General features: G+C 40.7%; 1 protein-coding gene across 1 annotated transcript in view; it reads left to right on the forward strand.

The window, feature by feature from the left end:
- ANGPT4 (angiopoietin 4) overlaps nt 1-21,707 on the forward strand; it is a 73,012-nt gene that overhangs the window by 31,280 nt on the left and 20,025 nt on the right. Inside the window, exons 2-4 of the mRNA XM_074211793.1 lie at nt 14,450-14,605; nt 16,835-16,956; nt 18,325-18,557. Coding sequence (XP_074067894.1) covers nt 14,450-14,605; nt 16,835-16,956; nt 18,325-18,557 — 511 coding nt within the window. The remainder of the gene's footprint in view (nt 1-14,449; nt 14,606-16,834; nt 16,957-18,324; nt 18,558-21,707) is intronic.

Here is a 21,707-nt window from a genome sequence, read left to right on the forward strand (position 1 = left end):
CAATAGGAGCAGAGATGAACCAAACTTAAACAGCTATAAATGGGAACAAAGTGTGAAAGAATCCTTCTCTCAAGATGAGACAGAATTGATATCTGATCCTCCATAGTAATATCAGGGTGTTCCTGGCCTCAGATATAGAAGAACAGGATCATAGATTTAGAGCCAGAAGGAACTTCAAAGACCATCTAGTCCAACATTCCCTCATTTTACAAGTGAGGAAACTGACTTGTTCAAGGTCACATAGACAGTAAGAGTCCAAAGTGGGAGAGGTGAGATTTGAACTCAGTTCATTAGATGCCAAAGCCAGTGTAAATCTCCACTGTACCATGGCAGCGTGCCTAACATTTAGTCTCTTTCTCAGCAGGTGAGAATAACTGGACTAAAAAGGTATCATTGTCTTCCACTTCTCCTTGTTTTTTTATTTAATTAAAGCTCACTGGTGTTAGGAACCTTAAGACCTTAAACCAATTCCTTTCTTACAAAAGTAAGAAGAGTCCATTTTGGGGAGGGCAGAGAATAGGTTAGTCTGTGTTTGATTCCTCAGTCCTTTTCTCTTTTCCCTCAGTTTTTGGCAAAAGGAGAGCAAGAATTGGAAAGGTGGAGATCCCATGAAAATTAATAAAGGGGGGGAAGCTAGGTGGCACAGATGATAAAGCACTGGCCCTGGAGCCAGGAGGACTTGAGTTCAAATCCAGCCTCAGACACTTAATAATTACCTGGCTGTGTGACCTTGGGCAAGTCACTTAACCCTGTTGCCTTGCAAAAAGCCAAAAAATTAATAAGGGGCCCTTCTTTAAGTACACACACACACACACACACACACACACACAAATACACACACATCTACACAAACATAGACATATAAACAACACACCACAGAATTTAAAAAGGAGAATTTTGAATAGGAGATACCAAAGGCATCCTAAAAATTGTGTCTGATCTTACCATTCTTCTTGAATCTCTTAGCTAATTCCTTCCAGGAAGGAAGGACTGCTGTCTGACCAAGATGTAGCAACTCCAGTCCCTGAATAGGAGGGAAGTTACAATCACTGCACTATTATTTCCAGATCTGTTCCCCTGGGTTTGTTTTGAGTTTTGTTTTCTTGCTTTTTCTCCTACCCCAAGTCATAAGACCTTCTGCATTTTCTCTGCATCCAATGCCTTCATCTGTAAAATGAGAGTAGTAATAGCATCTGGTTTGCAGGATTGTTGTGGGATCAAATTAGATAATGGATGCAGTGTGGGAGAAAAAAACCAGAATTTGGAATGAGTGAACCTGAATTTAAACACCAGCCCTGTTCCTCATAATCCATGTCACCTTGAACAACTCACTTAACCACTCTCAATTCCCCCCTTAGAAAAAGAAGGTTGGAGGGGCGGCTAGGTGGTACAGTGGATAGAGCACTGGGCCTGGAGTCAGGAGTACCTGAGTTCAAATCCAGCCACTTAATAATTACCTAGCTGTGTGGCCTTGGGCAAGCTACTTAACCCCATTGCCTTGCAAAAAAACTAAAAAAAAAAAAAGAAGATAAAAGAGTATTGGATTAGAGGACCTCCAAGGTTACTTCCCTCTCCCACCCTTACCTCAGACCAGTATCTATGATCCTTTAACATTTCCTTAATGTTCATTTCCTTCCCTTCTGACAGTCAAATAAAAGTTGAAATGTCCCTAAAGATCATGGATGATATTGATCCTAGCCCTAGTTCTTCTGGCTACCCTTTATTCCTGGATTTTTCCTCTTTCTTTATTCTCTATCTCTCCATTTCCTATTTTTCTATTTAATTCTCAGTTTATATATTCTCTATCCTTACTCTCTGGAATTTACAGGAGACCAGTTATAGTGTCACAGCTTTAGAAAAAGGCAGTTCCCTTCTCTCACAATCCTTACTAGGCCAAAAATCAGAGCTGGAGTTCAAATCTTTCAATTTCCTCTTGTAAAATGAGGGGATTATACTCAATAGCCTTTGAAGTCTCTTCCAGATCAAAATTAGTGACTCTAGGTATGTGCTCCTAACTTGCTGTGTGACTTTGGGCAAGTCATTTTCCTTTTATGTTGTATAAAAAGTTTGAAAGGTATAATTTATGGTGAATAATAATTTTATTAATTACTAAAAAAAAGATGATTATTTGTCAATCTCTCATAAACCAAAGAGGATCATGATGGCCTATTGGAAGAGTGGTTGTTCCCTACAGATAGCAATCAACTCAATTGGTTAACAATGAGGAGAATAAATATTAGAAGAACAGATGGGCATATTCTAATGAGGGGCTGGGAGCCCATGACTTTGATTATATTACTCTTACTCCAATGCCACCCTTAGCCCAGGCAATCTAGACAGAGTCTACCTCCAACAACTAAACCTGAATAGAACACAATGGGCTTCTCCAGTCGGGGTGAAGGATTGAGGAGAATGTTAAATCCAATCTCATTATTAGCCCTATTCTTCAGGGGTTACTTCAACCTAATAGAGAATAAGGAACTAGGAAGGGAAAAAAATCCAGGATCTCCCTAACAATAATTGGCTATTAATATAAGAGAAATAATCAGTTCTCTCACCTCTTTGGCTTCAGTTTTCTAGACACTAAAAATGAAGTTGATATTCCCTTTCAGATCTAGTAGTCAATATTTTGGGTTATAAGGTCCCTTTCAATTCTAATATTCTAACATCCTGTCTAGCTCTAATAGTTTATTTTAATGTGCTACCAACCTGTGTGACTTTGGGCAAGGCCTTTCAAGGACCCTGTCACCTCTAATATTCTACGTTCTAAGGTCTCTCTAGCTCTAAAAACTATTTCACATTCTCCCTTCCCCAATATCTTATCCAACACATGATTAGGAAACCTCTCCGGATCCTCTGGATCATCTCATTCATTAGCAATCTCTCTCACTGGCAGTGTCTGTCCTTCTCCAATACTCTCAGTGGTCCTATCTTGCTTCATCTCTTATTTTTCCATTCCCCAAATAAAGAACCAGGGTTTGTTCTCTTGGTGGTTATGGTAGCTTCAAGGGTTTCTGGGCCCGAGCCTTTCTCAACAAAACTTTTTTATTCTTTCGAAAGGAATTCACAAACCAGCTGGGGGTAAGTCCTGTGGCAAGGAAGGACAAAAGATCTGACCTTCCTCCTGCCCAGTTTGCCTCTTCATTCCCCAAATTAAAGCACAGTTCCAGAGAGGCCAAGCCCCAAATCTGGAGGATATCCAGTAAGAAATGTTCAAAAGACTAAGGTCCCTTCCAGTTTCTAAATCCTATGATTTACTCTCAACCCAGGCTCAGAGCCTGGTGGCGCCCCTAAGAAACCTCAGCATGTTTTGCATGGCAGCTGTGGTGTCCCCTCAAGGAATCCACTGGGGAAAGGAACTCAAGACCAGTGTTTCTCAAATTGTGTTGCAAGGAATCCTGAAATACCCCAAGTTTGTTTTTATTGAATCTTCTGTTTGCTAATATGGATTAAAAATAATTATTTTAGATGATTTTACTATGGGGTTCCATCAAAGTTTTGTTTAAACTGAAGGATTCTACCAGTGTGGACAAGTTTGAAAACCATTTCTCTGGAGTTCATTGTCTGGGATAAATGAAGCTGGAAGGGAACTTGATTTAGAGAACAGACGGCAAAAGACAAAATGTCAGACTGAATAGAGACAATCAAGCATAGATAGTCCATTGAGAAGAACCTGAGAAACTAACTAGCTGAATGAACTCCCTTATTTTGCAAAGAAAATGAAGCTATGTAAGGAAAAATGACTTGACCTAACTCAAATAATGAGTCAATGACAGAGTCTAAATTAGAACACATTTTTCCAGGCTGCCACAACTAGGCTCTTACCATTGGATCACACTCTCTATCCCTTTGCTTGCAGCAGAAATTTAGAAAAAGTCTGAGAATGGAAGACCTTGAACAGGAAGGGAAAGGTTATTGGCTTAGACAGCAGCAGTCCCAGCTCACATCTAAATAGCCATCTCTTGCTTCTCCAGAATTCAATGGGAGAAGTGGGGAGGAGGGTCCTCAAAATTGCCTTTTCTGGGCAAAGGAGGATAATTTGCAAATACTTTTTGTATCCATTCCTTCATATTTAAAAATCTTTCTACATCCATTTTGCTATCTAGTTTAAAGCAAGGCTAACGAGTATTTAAAAGGTCTGGTAGGGATTCAGTGTCATTCTAAATATGCCCAGGTGGGGCGGCTAGGTGGTACAGTGGATAGAGCATCGGCCCCGGAGTCAGAAGTACCTGAGTTCAAATCTGGCTTCAGACACCTAATAATTACCTAGCTGTGTGGTCTTGGGCAAGCTACTTAACTCCATTGCCTTGCAAAAACTAAAAAACTAAAATAAGTAAATAAATAGATGTGCCCAGGAAATGTCAGAGTCAAAGCTAGTTTGCTAACCATCCCCCATTGAGGAGGTGGGAGAAGAGGCCCTTACAATGAAGAGAAAATTGAACTAAACTTCTGAGGTCTTTCCAACTCAGATAACTGAAAGCCTTTTATTCCAAGATTCTCTGAATCTAATGAGCCATTCTCTGACAAAACCTAGGTCTGAGTCACAGATCTGCTTCTAATTTACTTTTAACCTTAAGGAAACTGCTTTCCCTATCTGAGTCTCATTTTCCTTAATGGTAAAATGAGGAATTTCAGTTAGGAATTCTTTAAGAGACTATAGATAATGTAATAATAATAATAATAATAATAATAATAATAATAATAATGAGCACTAGGTGTTACAGTAGATAGAGCACTAGCCTTGTATTCAAGTAAGGGAGTTCAAATCCGGCCTCAGACACTTGCCACTTACTAGCTATGTGACCTTGGGCAAGTCCCTTAACTCCAATTACCACCTCCAGGGCCATCTCCAGTGGTCCTAATTCATATCTGGCCACTGGATCCAGATGGTTCTGGAGGAGAAAGTGAGGCTGGTGACTTAGCACAGCATTCCCTCACTCAAATCCAATTCATGTGCTTGTCATGGCATCTTTTTCTGGTGTCATGGTCTTCTTCAAAAATGAAGGACAAATTATCATTATTATTATTATTATTATTATTATTATTATTATTATTATTATTACAGATGTGATACAAGGGAAAAGCAATCCACTGGTAACAAGGAGTCCAGGGTTCTTATCCCTGCACTGCCACTAATTCAGTGGGTGACCTTGGGAAGGTAACTGCCCTTTTCCGGTACTCAGTTTTCTCATGTGGGGAATCAATACCCTGTAAGGTCCTTTATAGTTCTATATCCTAAAGTTCATATGTGCATTGTAGTGACAGACTTCTGGAGATCCCCTTTGTTGTCCATCCTATTATAAACTTTGTGATGCCCTTTCTGCTTGGACATAGAGTTGATGTGGAGTACAGGATCTTAAAGGACTGCAGAACTTAAGGCACCTTGGAAGGCACCTTAGAGATCATTTCCTCCAATTCTTTCATTTTTACAGGTAAGAAAATTGAGGCTCAGAAAGGTTGACTTACTCAATATGCCACAGGTGGTTAGTAGCAGAAACTGGAGTTGAATGTGGGTCCTTTGATTGCCAATCTAATGCTCTCTCACACTGCCTCTCCCAAGTGCCTCCCTCCAATTTTCTACCACCCAGAACTCCTTTCTTGTTTCCCCATCACCAGGTCATCCCTACCACCATAACACTCATGGCATAATTCATTCATACATTTTCTCAGAAACAAGTTCTGACTTTAGCCAGGTCCTAGCCAGACTGTAACACCTTAAATAGGACTGCCAGGGGGTTGGAGGGTCCTGGGGCTGTCCAGAAGGGATAATACCTACTAACAAAGCAACTTCATGAATGCGAAAAGGTTAGGGAGTTCCAAGGGTATATAAAGAGTACTAAGGCCATCTTGAAGGAATATAAGGGAACCAGGACTGTCCCTGTGGGGTTCGAGGGGCTAACCCATGAGGATCAAAGTGGCAGTCAAGTCAAATTGTCCTGTTTCCTGAATGTCCAAACATGAAAATACATTTATACTTTACATCTCTGTAAAAGTGGTTTTTCACATCTGGGATGAAATCCTTCTTCACCTCCAACTTGAAGAATCCCTAAGTCATAAGTCAGTCAGTCAATAAAAATGTATTAAGTGCCTACTATTTATTTAGTGTAAAGTATTAGAGAAATAAAAAAAAAAGGCAAAAGATAATTCCTGCCCTGGAAGAATTCATAGTCTAGAGGAGATAAGAAGCAAACAAATATATATAAAGCTACAAATAGAAGAGATAACAAGCAAACAAATAAATACAAATATACAAATAACTACACAAATAAAAAATAAAATACAAATAATTAACAGAAGGAAGATACTAGAATTAAGGAGAAAGTGGGATTTTAGTTAGGAGATGACGATAATCTGGGAAGCCAAGAGACTGAGATGAGGAAAGAAGCAGGGACAGCCAGAGAAAATGCCCAGTCAAGAGATGTAGAGTCTTGTTCATGGAAAAGTCAGGAGGTCAATGGTACTAGACCAAAGAGGATGTTTCAGGGAGGAAGCTGAGAAGACAGAAAGGTAGGAGAATGAAAAGAGGATGGAGTTAGGTTCTAAAGGGCTTTGAATGCTTAATAAAGCATTTTATATTTGATCTTCGAGGCAATAGGGAACTTTATTTGAGTAGGTGGGTAACTTGGTTTGTCCTGAACTTTAGTGTATTCACTTTAGTAAAATCCTAGATTGATTTTTTTGACTAGGTAAAAGAGGTCATTCTTTGTCTCATTTCTTTCTTACCTAGCCTTAATCACTGAATAGGTATTGCCTCAGTCAATGAGACCCCTTAAAGATCTAAGCTTAAAAAGGTCAAGGTCTCCCACTGCATCCAGAGTCATCTCCAGTCATCCTGATCTATACATCTGACCACTGGACCCAGTTGGCTCTGGAGGAGAAAGTGAGGCTAAGGACTTTGAACATCCTTCCCTCACTTAAATCTAATTCACTTATATGTCATGGCATCACCTCTCTGATGTCATGGTTCTCTCTGAGAACAAAGGACAAACAACAAGAAAAATCACTTGGTGACTAAATGGAGGATGGATTGGAGTGAGAAGAAGCAGGCAGACCCACCAATTGGCTATTGTGATCAATAATCCAGGTCTGAGGAAATAATGGCTTGCACCAGAATGATGGCAGCATCAGAGAAGAAAAGAGGACATATTTGAGGGAGATGATACAAAGGTGAAGTCAACAGGCTTTGACAACAAACTGAATATAGATGGTGAGATAGAGTGAGATGAGAATTGACACCTAGGTGTTGAGCCTGAGGATCCTGGAGGTTGGAGAGAAGGCAGGTTATAGGAGGGAAATAAAGAGTTCAATTTTGGGCATATTAATGTCTACTGGACATCTAGTTTGAGATGTTTGAAAGGTATTTGGAGATGCATGATTAGAAGTCATCAGAGATGTTAAGACAGGATAAGCAGATTTGGGAATTATCAACACAGAGAAGATAATTAAATTCATGAAAGCTAATGAGATCAGCTAAGTGAAATAGAACAGAGGGAGAAAAGAAGAGAGCCATACTTTATAGCTATAGGACAAGATTTAGATGAGGATCTAACAAAGGAGACTGAAAAAGAATGTCAGATAGATAGGAGAAGAACCAAGATAGTGATACCCCAAAAACCTAGAGAGAAGATAATATCAAGGAAAAGAGAATGATCAGCAGTGTCAAAGGCTGCAGAAAAGTCCAGGAGAAGGAGGATTGAGAAAGAAAAGGCCAACAGATTTGGCAATTAAGAGTTCAATTTTGGAGAGAAGCCTTTCATTAGAATGATGAGCTCAGAAGCCAGATTGTAACCTTGTTCTCAGTCCTTGTTTTTTTAGTAATTTCTCCCTTTGAAATAATTTTGTGTTTTTACATATATATATATATATATATATATATACATATATATATATAATACATATATATATGTGTATATGTGTCTATTTTTAAACTTTTCCTTATTTGTATTCATGCTGCATCCTCACTTCATCCTATTCCCCAAGAGAAAGTAAATTCTTTAACACCAGAAACTGTTCTAGATGCCTCCTTATGGCCCTAGCACCAAAGTGCTTAATAAATTCTTGTTGAGTTAATATGAGTTAAGGAGTCCAGGGTCACACTCAAAAGGTATTCCAGAATAGCCTAATGCTAAGCCTTTACAATTTATATTGTCAATTTAGGAGAGTGTCTGGCACAAGTAGATGATTAATAAATGTTTATCGCCTAACCAACAAAGCAGAGATGTGAGTTCTGAAATGCAGAAGAAATGATACTGCAAGGTAAATAACATTACAAAATGCTTTCCAAACTTTTACCTAATTTGAATTTGATTGTCCCCATAGGAGGAGGGAAGTTTGAGACTTCATTTTTACAGAAGAAGAAACTGAGATTCAGAAAATGATTAGAACTATTCGATAGTGTGATTAGGCTATCTCAGAAGCTATAGAAAAAGATTCCTGTATAGCCTGGGAGGTTGAGCTCAATGATGTTCCAACTCTAAAATTTGGTATCCAAAGTCATACAGTATGTTAATGGAAGGGTCAAAATCAGACCCACAGTAATAATGAGATGTGATTGATCAAGATAACATCTAATTTGCTTCATTTTCTTACCTAAGCCTTAGTTTCCTTATAAATAAAATGAGAAACTTAAACTAAGTAAATGATGAAAACCTTTTCAACTCTAAAAGGCTATGTCTAAGATCACAGAATCACTGAATTTGAGAGTATAAGGGAACTCATGGACCATCTAGTTCAAGCTTAAAGGAAACTGGACAATAACATGCCCAAGAAATGATTCTTGAACCTCTGCTTGAAAAGCTCCAAAGATGGGAAAATCCCTACCTCTCCCAATCCATTCCCCTTTTTGAACAAATTGATTATTAGAAAAATTTCCCTTTATATCCAGCCTAAGATTTGTCTCTTTGCAACTTTTTCCTGTAACTTCCAGTTCTACCCTCTGAGACCAAACAAAAAAGTCCAATCACTCCCCCCCACATAACAGCCCTTAAAATACTTGAACACAACTTTTGAATCCCTAGTCTTTTCAAGGATAAACCATTCTGATTTCTTCAACTAATTCTCATATTCTCAAGAACTCCAAGACCATCCTGGTCTTGGTATTTTCTTGATATTTCCTCCCTGAATTCAACACAAGACTGCCAAAGAGGTCTGAGAGGAGCTGGTCCTGACCGGCTCTAGCAGACCACATTCCAGCTCTGATAGTCTATGGAAGGCAGAGAAATCTCAACTTTTGGTACTGCCTCACCTTGTCTTACCCTGACTCTGAACTTGATAAGAGAAAAGTCAATGAATTCTCCAACTTTGGTTTGAAGGGTGGGGGAAGACTTGAATTTCAAATTGTCTTGCAGATAAAATATATCCTCTTTTCTCCAACTGGTGATCCTAGCTTCCTCCAAAGTCATTCTTACAGGTATCTGTCTAATTCTCCTGAATTCAATCTGCCAGGACTGAGATTGGGTTAGGGGAAAGGTGGAAGATCCAGAGAGTATTATGAGTCTCTAGTCATGTCCCTTTGATGCCTGTGTTATGTTTGGCTGCTATGGAGTGTGGAATGCATATTTGAGTTGAGTGCATGTTTTTGTTTTGTTTTTTTGGGTTTTTTAGCTTTTGTAAGGCAAATAGAGTAAAGTGGTTTGCCCAAGGCCACACAGCTAGGTAATTATTAAATGTCTGAGGCTGGATTTGAACTCAAGTATGCCTGACTCCAGGGCCGGTGCTCTATCCACTGCACCACCTAGCTGCCAAGTTGAGTGCATGTTTTGGGAAGCAGGGGGAAGAAGAAATAGGAGAGGAAACTGTCCTTTCTGTCCTTTCATCCTGTACCCAAGGACAGCTGGTGACCTGTATTTACAGTTGGTAGACAAGGCCAGCAGTCTCCTGTGACAAATGACAAAAGCTATCCCCCACACCCTCCACCTTGTGTCATGGGTAGAGGGATCTCTGTTATATTTTGTTCTATTGTCAAGGAGAGGGAGGGCTTTAGATGGCTTTGCATTAAACAAGGTTCTTGGCACTTTGGCTCACTTTGTGAAAAAAGCCCTGGAAATGGAGTCAGGAAGCCAAGGTTTGAGCCTGACTTTGTAGCTAATGTGCTGTATAAGCTTGGATGGATCACACCATCCATCTCTCTCCAAACTTTGGTTTCCTCATCTGTACAATGAGAACAAGACTATTTGTACTAGTTGTCCCAAGAACTAGCTGTAGTTTAGAAATCTGAAAGTTAGTTAATTGCTTACTGTTGTTCTGTTGCTGTTGCTATGGGGTTTGATTTGGTTTTTTTTTTAGTTTTTTTTTTACTAAGACTGAAATTTCCTTGGTGTAGAAACTCCCAATGAAGGGCGTTCTTCTGCCAATGCAGAGCAGCATTGGCTCTGTAACTTAGAACCTTAGTTTCCTGGTGTTTATACTTCATTCTCAAAGAGGCCCGTGACATCAGGGAAATGCTGCCATGACATGCAAGTGAAATTGGATTCAAGTAAGAGGAGAGCTGTACGAAGTCACCAGCCTCACTTTCTCCTCCAGGGCCCTCTTTGGGTTCAGTGGCCAGATATGAATCTGGATGCAATGGGAGATCTCAGCCTTTTTGAGCCAAGGTCTTTAACAAGTCACAGTTTGACTGAAGCATTGCCCATTGTGATTAAGGCTAGATATGGGAGGATCAATCAGCCAGCATGTATTAGAGGCAGAATTTGATCCCAGGTTTTTATGATACATAGAAGACGTTTAACAAATGCTAATTGATGGACTGATTCTCGATGCTGAAACTTATTACTGATCCATTGTAATTCTCCCCAGTTGTTTTTGTCACCCTTTGGCAAGTCACTTAATCATGATTGCCTCACATCCAGGGCCATCTCCAGTTGTCCTCATCTATATCTAGTCACTGAACCCACTGGGTGCTAGACTCACTGGAGAAAGTGAGGCTGGCTACTTTGCACAGCACCCTCTCACTTAAATCCAATTCATGGTCTTCTTTGGGAAATGAGAGACAAACATCACAATTATCACAGATTCTTGACCTACAGGTGGTTCTGCAGAAACAAAATTCTATGGACCAAGCACATCCAGGCTTGCAGAACCCAAATGCAAGTACCCTGTTCTACCAGAGACAGATGATAAGATAAGCCTGTATGCAGGAGTGATGTTCTTCAGAGGCTATGGTCCTGCCAATCCTTCTGTCTGCTGGACCGACACAGAATGTTGCCAGGATTCTATATAACTTAAGCAACTAGGCAACCAGAATGAGAGTAGGGGGGAAAGTGACAGCTACCTGTTTAGAATCCTTAGAGTCCTTCAAAGTTCATTTTGGGTGCTGTCTCCAAGCAGAAATTTGTCCTGATCTTCCTAGCTCACTGCCTCCTCCTCAATTTATCACACACATACACACACACACACTTCCTCCTTATATGTGTGTTTATGTATATTATGCACATACATACACATGTAAGCTCCTAGAGGAGTGTACTATACATATATAAATATATATACAGATGTGTATTTGGGGTTATATATGGTATATATATACACACACACACACACACATATAGAAAGCTCCTGTAGCATTTTTTGCTTGTCTTTTTGTATGCTCATTGTCTTAGACACAATGGGATCTTGGAGTTAGCTCTAGAAGGAACCTCAGAGCTCATCTAACCCAACCCCCTCATTTATAGGTAGTTCTGCCTTGGTGTTGCCAAGATGCTGGAGTTGGATGCCTACTGGTTTTCAGGTATGAGCCACCCAGCATTTCTCCCTTTTATGATTCCACTAGAAATTTTCCCATAGCTAGGATGGAGGGAAGGGGAATGATGTAACACATAAGCCTCTCCCAGTCTTGGAGAATGTGAACAACTAAAGCTATGTGAGAGATGAGGACCTACACAGCCCACAGGAGGAGAGAGGAGAGGGGCCACCATAAGAAGCATACTTAGAAGTTTCAAGAAAGCAGTGGCAGGAATGAGAGACAGATTTAGAAGTATAGTTTTTTTGTTTTTTAGGTTTTTGCAAGGCAAATGGGGTTAAGTGACTTGCCCAAGGCCACACAGCTAGGTAATTATTAAGTGTCTGAAACCAGATTTGAACCCAGGTACCCCTGACTCCAGGGCCAGTACTCTATCCACTGTGTCACCTAGCCACCCCAAGTATAGTGGTTTGCCAGAATGCTTCTATGGATGGGGGCTTAGAGCTGAAGGAAAGAAAATTATTGATTTTTAAAAACAACTTTCTGAACAAAGGAACAAGAGAGAAAACAGATTTCTCTCTAGTACTGAAAGGTTACTAGTGGACTGGGAGTACTATAGTTAGTTGGGCTGGTATTAGAGGCAGGGTCTGTGCTATCTTGCCTTTATCTCCCCACCCCACCCCCAGTTTGATTCTTTTTTTTCTTTTACATTTTAAGTTATTATTTATTTATTTTTATAGTATTCTTTTCTTTTTAAATTTTTAGTTCCAAAAATTTTAGTTTCCTCTCATTACCTCCTCAAACCACAAAGAAGGCAATGTGATATCAACTATACATGTGAAATCATACAAAACATTTCCATATTGGCCATTTAAAAAAAAAGAAAAAGAAAGTGAGAAAATTAAACTTAAACTTGGAATATCTTGGGTCATTGGATTAATCAGGATAGCCAAGTCTTTAACCCAATTAAAGTTGATCCTTGCAATACTGCTGTCACTGTGCACAATAATCTGGTTTTTTTCACTTCACATCAGTTCAAATAGGTTTTTCTCTGTTTTTCTGAAATTACCGCCTCCTTCTTTGTCATTTTTTTTAGGTTTTTGCAAGGCAAATGGGGTTAAGTGGCTTGCCCAAGGCCACACAGCTAGGTAATTATTAAGTGTCTGAGACTGGATTTGAACCCAAGTACTCCTGACTCCAGGGCCGGTGCTTTATCTACTGTGCCACCTAGCCACCCCCTTCTTTGTCATTTCTTATATAGCACAATAGTAGAATTCCATCATAATCATATGTTACAACTTTACAGTTGGATTCTAAAGGAAAACTTTAGGGGAGGAGCTGAAGGAAAGATTGCAGAAAGAATCAAGTGAGAGAAGTAGCTAAGGGAGTGAGTGGAAATATTAGCCTCACAGACATGATGGGAATGGGTAGGATGAGGATGGGAAGGAGTGATAAGTAATCCTGCTCACTTGTACAGCAAGACCTCTACACCATTAATCTGAAGGCCAAGGAGGAGGTTGAGTTGACTTGTCAAAGGCCTTCTTGGGCCAAAGTGAATTACCCTAAAGGTTAGGGGTTTATGCCCCAACAGTCATCTAGGAAGAGGTAGAGTCTGGATCCTGTGTAGTTTCTTTCCATGGTCCAGTTGACCGTGTGACAGGAAGCTGATAAGCACAGAAACAACTAGAACTTAGCAATGAAGCTGGGCAAATTTATCACCTATTCCCTCTCCCACTCCATCAAGAGAGCTCTCTCCAGTGGTATGCTTGGCTCAAAGTAGTTCTGAAGAGCTGGTTGTTTATATTTCAGACAATTTTTTATCAAAAATAAAATACACTACAAATCAAGGCTTGATCATTTTATTGATTATCTAGACTTCAGAAAGTAATGGAGAAAATATCATTGATGCAAATTAAATTTAAAGATATTGTGAACACCATTTCTGAGGAGAAAGCAATTGGTAAGCATTTACCAATACACATTGGTTTTGTAGGATGTCCACTGATTTAAATTCTCTTCTTAGAAATTGGCATTCCTGTCATGGGTCAGGGTCTCAAGCTTTAGGTAGCACTATACAAATAAATAATAAAAATAAAAGTTCATATTTCTCTAAAAATAATTCACATTTCTTTAGCACTTTGTAGTCTACAGAGTACTTTTTTTTTTACATTGGCTCTGTGAGGTAAGTAGATCAGAACATATTCTTCCCATTTTATAGGTGACAAAAGTGAGGATAAGAAGTTATTTTTGTCCACAATTGCTTAAGTTGTTTTTCAGTCATTTCAGACTCTCCATGATCCCATTTGAAGTTTTCTTTAGGAAAGACATGGCAGTGGTTTGCCATTTCCTTCTCTAAGGCAAACAGGGTTAAGTGACTTGCTTAGGATCTCACTGATACCAAATGTCTAAGAGTAGATTTTAAATCGGATCTTCCTGATTCCAGACCCTATCCACTGAACCACCTAGTTACTTGTCCCCAGTTACATGACTAAAAAAAAGAGATTTAGGTGGGATTTGAACCAAGTCTTTTCTCCAAGTTCGTGCTCTTTCCACCATACCTATCTGCTTATTCTTAATAAATAAAATGCATTTAAAATTAACCTAAAGTATGTGAACTGAGAGTCCAAACACCTACTCCTCCCTTGGATCAATTCTCCAGCATAAAACCACTTTCAACCTCCCTGGTGGGCAATCTCCACTGGATGTAAGCTAATGGCATGGCTGAACTCAGCCCTCTGCCATGACCCAGACATTGTGTTCTTTTCCTTTCAGTTGGAGAGCTACATCCAGATGAATATGAAGTCAGAGATGGTTCAGATCCAACAGAATGTGGTCCAGAACCAGACAGCTACGATGCTTGAGCTTGGCACTAACCTGCTTAACCAGACAGCCCATCAAACAAGGAAACTCACCGATGTGGAAGCCCAGGTATGGGAATTGAGAGGGAAAGATTGAGGGCAATGATAAGAGACACTGGGGGGTGGGGAGGCACTAGTGGGAGATAAGATTGGGGATGAAGATGGGTGGGAAGAGTGGAGGTGATGCCTGGAAAGATGGGATAAAAGGAGAGAGAGGGAATGTCTAAAAGACCTAGGAACACAGGACAGGTCAGAGTTAATAGTAATCTAGTGAGGCATTGGGAGCCCCACACTTGCCTTCTCCCTGAGCTAAACCAAACTCTTGGGTGGCTAGGTGGTGTAGTGGATAAAGCATCGGCCTTGGAGTCAAGAGTACCTGGGTTCAAATCTGGTCTCAGACACTTAATAATTACCTAGCTGTGTGGCCTTGGGCAAGCCACTTAACCCCATTTGCCTTGCAAAAACCTAAAAAAAAAAAAAAATTAAAAAAAAATTAAATCAAACTCTTCTCCAGAATTCTTAGCCCCCTTCAAAGGTTACAGAACCTCTGAATTTAGACTAAAAGAACATGTATTTTAATTCCTGCTATGCTCTTTGTGACTTGGGATCACTAGATACTAAATTTAGAACTAAAAAGGAACTACCTCAGCCTTCTTGGACAATACTCCTCATTTTACAGAGGAAGAAACAGACCCAAGACTTGCTCAAGATCATACAGTTAGTTAACATCAGAGTCTGAATTTGGACTCAAGGGTCCCTGGGCCTCAGTTTCTCCACCTATAAAAGGAAGATATTAGAGAATAAGACCTCTAATGTCCTTTCCAACTGTAAATCCTATGATAACTACAGGGGCCAAGGGAGCTATGTTTAAGATCATGTGGATAATTAGCAGTTAAAAGTGTGGTTGTGAGGAAGTAGGAAACATGACCATTTTCAGCAATCCTCTTCTCTGGCCCTTTGTCCTAATGATCCTTCAATGGAGAAAAGTAACTGTTAGATTTAGAAGCCACCAGTTTAAGAAATAGGGAATCTCTGTGGTGAAAAGAGTAGACAGATCAAAACTTTCAGGAAATGAGACTGGTTAGAGAGGTTGTTTGAGATGCCCCTTATTTAACAGATAAGGGAAACTGAGACTCAGGGCAAAAACTTGCTCAAGATTATACAGTAAGTCAGTTATAGATTCAAGACTACAACCGAGGTCTACTGGGTCCTGGTCCTCCTAAGGTTTGCTTCAAACCAATTTTTCTCCTTCCCCTCCAGGTTCATTCCTAAATCAGTTTTCTGACTCTTATGACTCCCCCTACCTCTTCCACTTAGGGTCTATGGCTGCTAAGAACCTAGGACTCATGAGGTGAGGTCTGGGGTTTGGTCTATTTGGGATCCAATTGGCTTCATCCAGTACCACAGTTAACTCCCTCAGTCAAGCCAACTATCTGTGCCTCTGCCACCCATCCATAATGCTGATAGTGACCAAGGTTTCAGAAGAATCCTCCTATAAGGGACAATAGAGTTAGCCAGAGGATGCTTGTTTCAAGGCCTTATCCCACAAACCACCCACTGTGCTTGGATTCTCCTTAGGTCAAGATAATTTGATTGAGAAATTTTGGAGTCTAAACTATAGGGCATCAGAGAGAGAATGAGATAGGCAAGACTGATTCCATAGGCCTAGAGCTGAGTACCAGTCTCAGGGGTAGGGCAATGTATGGGTAGAGCCTAGAGTCAGAAGTCAGGGTTCCAACGGAGAGAGTCCTGGGCAGGAAGTTAGGAGTTCTAGGTCTGAGTCCTAGTTGAGCCACTGAAGCCTTCAGCAATTTCTATTTGCCTCAAAAATGTGGGGTACATATCAAAAAGATCATCAATAGTAGCTTCTCTGCCCCTTCTCATCTATAACATAGACTCGGGATTTTTGAGTTGGAAGAAACCTTAGAGATCAACTAACCCAAAGCTTTCAGGTGAGAAAACTCAGCCCTAGAATAGGGTTAAGATAGTGTTACTGGTTCCCTGTGATACCCAACCCACAGAGGTATTGTAAGATTCAATTAAAATAGCACATGGAAAGTTCATAAAACCCTATACAAATGAAAGGAATTATTACTATTAACCTCTCTGTATCTCAGTTTCTCCATCTGTCAAATGGGTAGAAAAATCTTCCTGACCTGACTGCCAGATCTATTATCAGAACTAAGTCTCACATAGAAATGACTTCCCTTGCAAAGGTCCCTAGGGCTGCTAACAGAAAGAGAGCAGAGTGAAGTTGCCAAGGAAGCTACAAGTGGGATTCCCCTCTGTTTCTGCACAGGTCCTGAACCAAACATCCAGGATTGAACTCCAGCTACTTGAGAACTCATTGTCCACCAACAAGCTAGAGAAGCAGCTGCTCCTGCAGACAAATGAAATCCACAAACTGCAGAATCGGAACAGGTACAAAGCCAGTGAGGAAGGGAGGGGACCCTGAGCAATGGGATGGACATTCAGTGGCCTGGCCTGGTCAGCTTGTGTGCCCAGGGAAGTCGAGGGAAGCAAGAGAGAGAGATGGAGATGGAGATGGAGACAGAGGCAGAGATATAGAGACTGGGATAGAGATAGAGTCCAAGATAGAGATAGGGATAGAGACTAGATAGACACAGAGACATAGAGATATTGACAGAGATAGGGATAAAGACTAGATAGACACATAGACTGAGACAGGGACAGAGATAGAGAGAGTGATAGAGATAGAGAGAGGGATAGAGACTAGATAGACACAGAGACAGAGAGATAGAGATAAAGACAGAAGTAGGGATAAAGACTAGATAGACCCATAGACCAAGACAGGGACAGGGACAGGGACAGAGATAGAGATAGAGACTAGATACACACAGAGACAGAGAAAGGGATAGAAATAGAGACAGGAATAGAGGTAGAGACAGAGATAGAGAGAGACTATATGGACACAGAGACAGAAACAGGTATAAAGATAGAGCTAGAGATAGGGATAGAGACTAGAGCAGAGACAGACAGGAATAGACAGAAATAGGAAAAGACAGAGACAGAGATCAAGATAAAGATAGAGACAAGAGATAGAGATTGAGATAGAAATAGAGATTACTAGACTCAAGTACTAACTACTTAAGAATACAATTAGGTGATAAAATGGATGGAGCATGGGACTTAGAATCTGGAAGACCTAAGCTCAACTCCTGCCTCAGACTCTTACTAACTTATGACCTTAGACAAGTCATTTAACATCCCTGTGCCTCAGTTTCTTCAACTCTAAAATGGGGATAGAAATAGAATCTACCTGGCTGGGTTGTTATGAAGATCAAATGAGTTAACTTTGTAAAGAACTTTGCAAATCTTAAAGAACTATGAAAATACCAGCTATCATTGACTCCCTATGAGACAATACCCCCTGTCTTTGGATCCAAACTGCCTGTTTCCTGTTCCCCTGCAGGGTGATGGTTATGGGTAGGGTCCTCCAAAGGGAAGCTGAAGGAAACTCCAGGGTATTAGCAGCTCGATCAATCTTAGGTCTCCTCCTTCAATTCTAATGTTACTCTTATATGCATAGAATGTCAGTATTGGAAAGGTCCAGAAACCACAGAATGTTATCTAATGTGGTACACATGATGTTAGAACTAGAAAATCTAGAACACTAGCCTCAAATTCAGGAGGAATCTCAATGAGCATCTGGTACAACCCCATTTTATATCCAAGACCCCCCAGCAAGGCAGTGGCAGGACCTGTTCTCCCACACCCCAGAGGCTTCCTTTGGCCCCTCTATCCAACTTGTATGTTCCTCCTGGGTAGTGTGTTAGAGACACGAGTGCGGGCCATGGAAAGCAAGCACCAGAGTGAGCTGGAGGGTATCCGAGGCGAAAGGGAGAAGCTCCGGCGCCTGGTGAACCGTCAGAGCAGCACCCTGGAGGGCCTGGAGAGGAGCCTGCTTGCAGCCAACAGCAACACCAGCCTCCTACAGAGGCAGCAGCAGCAGCTTCTAGATTCTGTGCAGCGGCTGGTTCACATCGTCTCCAGTGGCAAAGGTGAGGTCCCTACTTAAGTTCTGTAATTCTTAGAAGTACAGATCTACTTGGATAAGACCTTGACCTTGAGCCAGTTACTCTCAACTTCAGTTTTGTCATCTGGCAAATATGTAGAATAACTGTTAGAATCAAAGACCTGGAAAAACCTTAAAGTTCATTTTATCCGACCCTTTCATTTTCAGATTAAGAAACTGTGACCCAAAGGGAAGGGATGCAGCAAGGGATTTTCCCCAGGTTGCACAGAGATACTCAAAGAAGTTAAAGCTAGACAGAAAGGGTCAGAGGGCCCTAACAGGTCAATCATTTGTCTGGTCTCTTGAAGTCCTAGGTTTCTAGCTCTTCCTGGACCCTGGGACTGTGCTTGGCAAAATCCAAGAACTCTTCTAGAAGACCTCATATCTCTACTTCTCAACCACTTTGGTGGATGAAGCACCAGACATAGAGTGAGGAAGACCCCAGACATTTACTAGCTGGGTGACTGAGCAAACACTGAATCTTTAACTCAATTTCCTCACCTGTAAAACAAACTGGAGAAGGAAATGATAACAATCTCTTTGCCACAAAAACCCCAAATTCGGTTACAAAGAGTCAGAGATAATGGAAATGAACAAGTAACCTCTTGGAAACTAAAAAAGCAGAGAAACACTGTAATTTGGACAGTATGGTATGGAGTCTCTGGTTGCTTTTGAAAATCAGGATACCTGTGTTCTATTGCTGTTTCTATAATGAATATTTTGCCTTGTGATCTTGTACAAGGTACTTTGCCTCTGGGGTTTTAGTTTTTTCCATATGTAAAATAAGGAAATTGGATTATATCTCTAAAGTATCTTCCAGTTCTGAGATAAATCGGTTGTGGGGGACCTTGCTAGCACCACCCTCTACCTTCTCAGCATTCCCTAAGACCAGCATTGGGGAATATAAACCTACAACCAGAGGAGCCAGAAATGCAAAGAGTTGAATTTTGTCTTGGGGGGGGGTTAAGCAAGGTAGAAGGGGGCTCCTAGCAGAGCCAGTCAGACCACCAGGCATGATTCTATGAGGAGATTTAGGGAAGGCCTGGATCTGGAGTGTTTTAAATTGATCCCAGGTGTGGCTTTCCTAGGGGGCCTCCCCAGAGCACCATACCCACCCAGTTCAAACTCCAGCCACAGGCAGTCTGCATGGCAGGCCTCAGAAGGCAAGGAAACCTCACCTGATGATAAAGAGAAGAATGGGGAAACCCCTAGAAGAAGTGGAGGTCTCCTCCTCGGAATTCCTTGCCCAAGAAACTCCTCAACACCTTCCAGTCCCCACTAGTCCATTAATGCTGCCTCTCTGTTTTGCTCCTACTGTTTGTAGCTCTGCCCAACAGAACCTAGGGATTCCTGATTCCCAGTCCAGTATAGGGACAAGCTGACCCATAGGGGAATCCGAGCTCAAGCCCAGTGTGCATTCTTTGAGAAAGGGCTTCTACTTTTCTGACTTTCAGTTAATGCATAAAATGAGCAAACATTATCTGCAGACCTCAATGTATTAAATGTTATAAGTGGGAAGAAAAGAAAGACCCAATCTCTTACTCAGGGGTTCCTTTCTACATGTGATCCTGAGTAAGTCATTCCCTCTCAGATCCTCAGTTTCCCCCTTCTGTAAAATGGAACTAATAGCTCCTTCCTCACAGGCACAGGGATATCGTCAGGATTAAATGAGATAACTAATGGAAAAGTGCTTTGTAAATGCTAAAGAAATCTGATTCTTCCCATCTCCCCAACCTACCCTAATTACCAGCAGCCAACAGAGTTGTCCTAACGCACAGCTCCAATCATGCCCCGACTTTGCTCAAACATTGCATTCTTCTATCCCCAGGACCCATTTCTAGTTTTAAGAATCCTCTTAGCTTAGCAATGTCGCCACCTCCTCCATGAAGCCTTCCCTGATCCCCTAGCTGAAAAGGATCCCTTCCTCCTCTACTCTTCCCGAGCACTTTGTCTAGATTTCACCTTTGGTCCCATCACACTCTATTCCATTTATCTATGCTTATATGGATCTTCCCCTCTCCCTCAAAGGAGGCAGACCATTTTTATCTTTGTGACCCCAGTCCCAATATAGAATGAGTGTTTTGTAAATGTTCATTGAACAGAATGGCAAGCAATGTGGTTCAGTGGAAGGGACTCATGATTTGGAGTTCAACGTTCTGGGTTCAAATCCCTGATCTACCTCTGGTTATGCTCACTTCCCTCCTTGGGGCTTCCTCAGATACCTCAACTGTAAAATCAGAGAATTGGACTAGATAACATCTAGAGTCTCTTCTAAGAGGCAGCATAGTGGATGGAGGCCTAGAAATAGGAAGACTCATCTTCCCAAGTTCAAATCTAGGCTCAGATACTTATTAGCTGTGTTACCCTGGGCAAGTCACTTAACTCTTTGCCTCAGTTTCCTCATCTGTAAATGAGCTGAAGAAGGAAATGACAAACCACTCCAATCTTTGCCCAAAAAAAACCCAAATGGGGTCATGATTGGATATGATTGAAATAACTGAACAACAAGAATCCCTTCTGACTCTATGCTCCTAATGGGAGGAAATAAATGAAAGAAAGATTGTAAAAGTAGTCCCAAAAGTCCAAGTGCAATTTAAAACTATTAAAACTGCACCAAGACTTTGCAACAAAGTCTTATATCCTATATTTGCAACAAAGAATAACATGATCTTCAATGGAGAATACCATCTGTATCCAGATAAAGAACTGTGGAGTTTGAACAAAGTTCAAGGACTATTCCCTTTAATTTAGAAAAAAAAAAACTGATATCTTATTGTCTGATCTTGTTATATCTTATACTTTATGTTCTTTCCTTAAGGATATGATTTCTCTCTCATCACACTCAATTTGGATCGATGTACAACATGGAAACAATGTAGAGACTGACAAATTGCTTTCTGAGGGGGGAGAGAAGTAAGATTGGGGGGGGGAAATTGTAAAACTCAAAATAAATAAAATTTTTAATTAAAAAAAAAGACTAACATGAACTATAGATTAATCTGGGACAACCTGGATCAGATGATCTCTAAGGGTTCCATCAGTTATGACTGTCTCCAATGGGCTTCATTCTGGTGGATCAATTTAGAGATGACCTAGCCCTGCCCCATCTTATAGAAGAGGAAAATGAGGTCCTGAG

This window comes from Macrotis lagotis, chromosome 1 (genome assembly GCF_037893015.1).
Source record: "Macrotis lagotis isolate mMagLag1 chromosome 1, bilby.v1.9.chrom.fasta, whole genome shotgun sequence".
In the NCBI taxonomy this organism is placed as follows: Eukaryota; Metazoa; Chordata; class Mammalia; order Peramelemorphia; family Peramelidae; genus Macrotis; species Macrotis lagotis.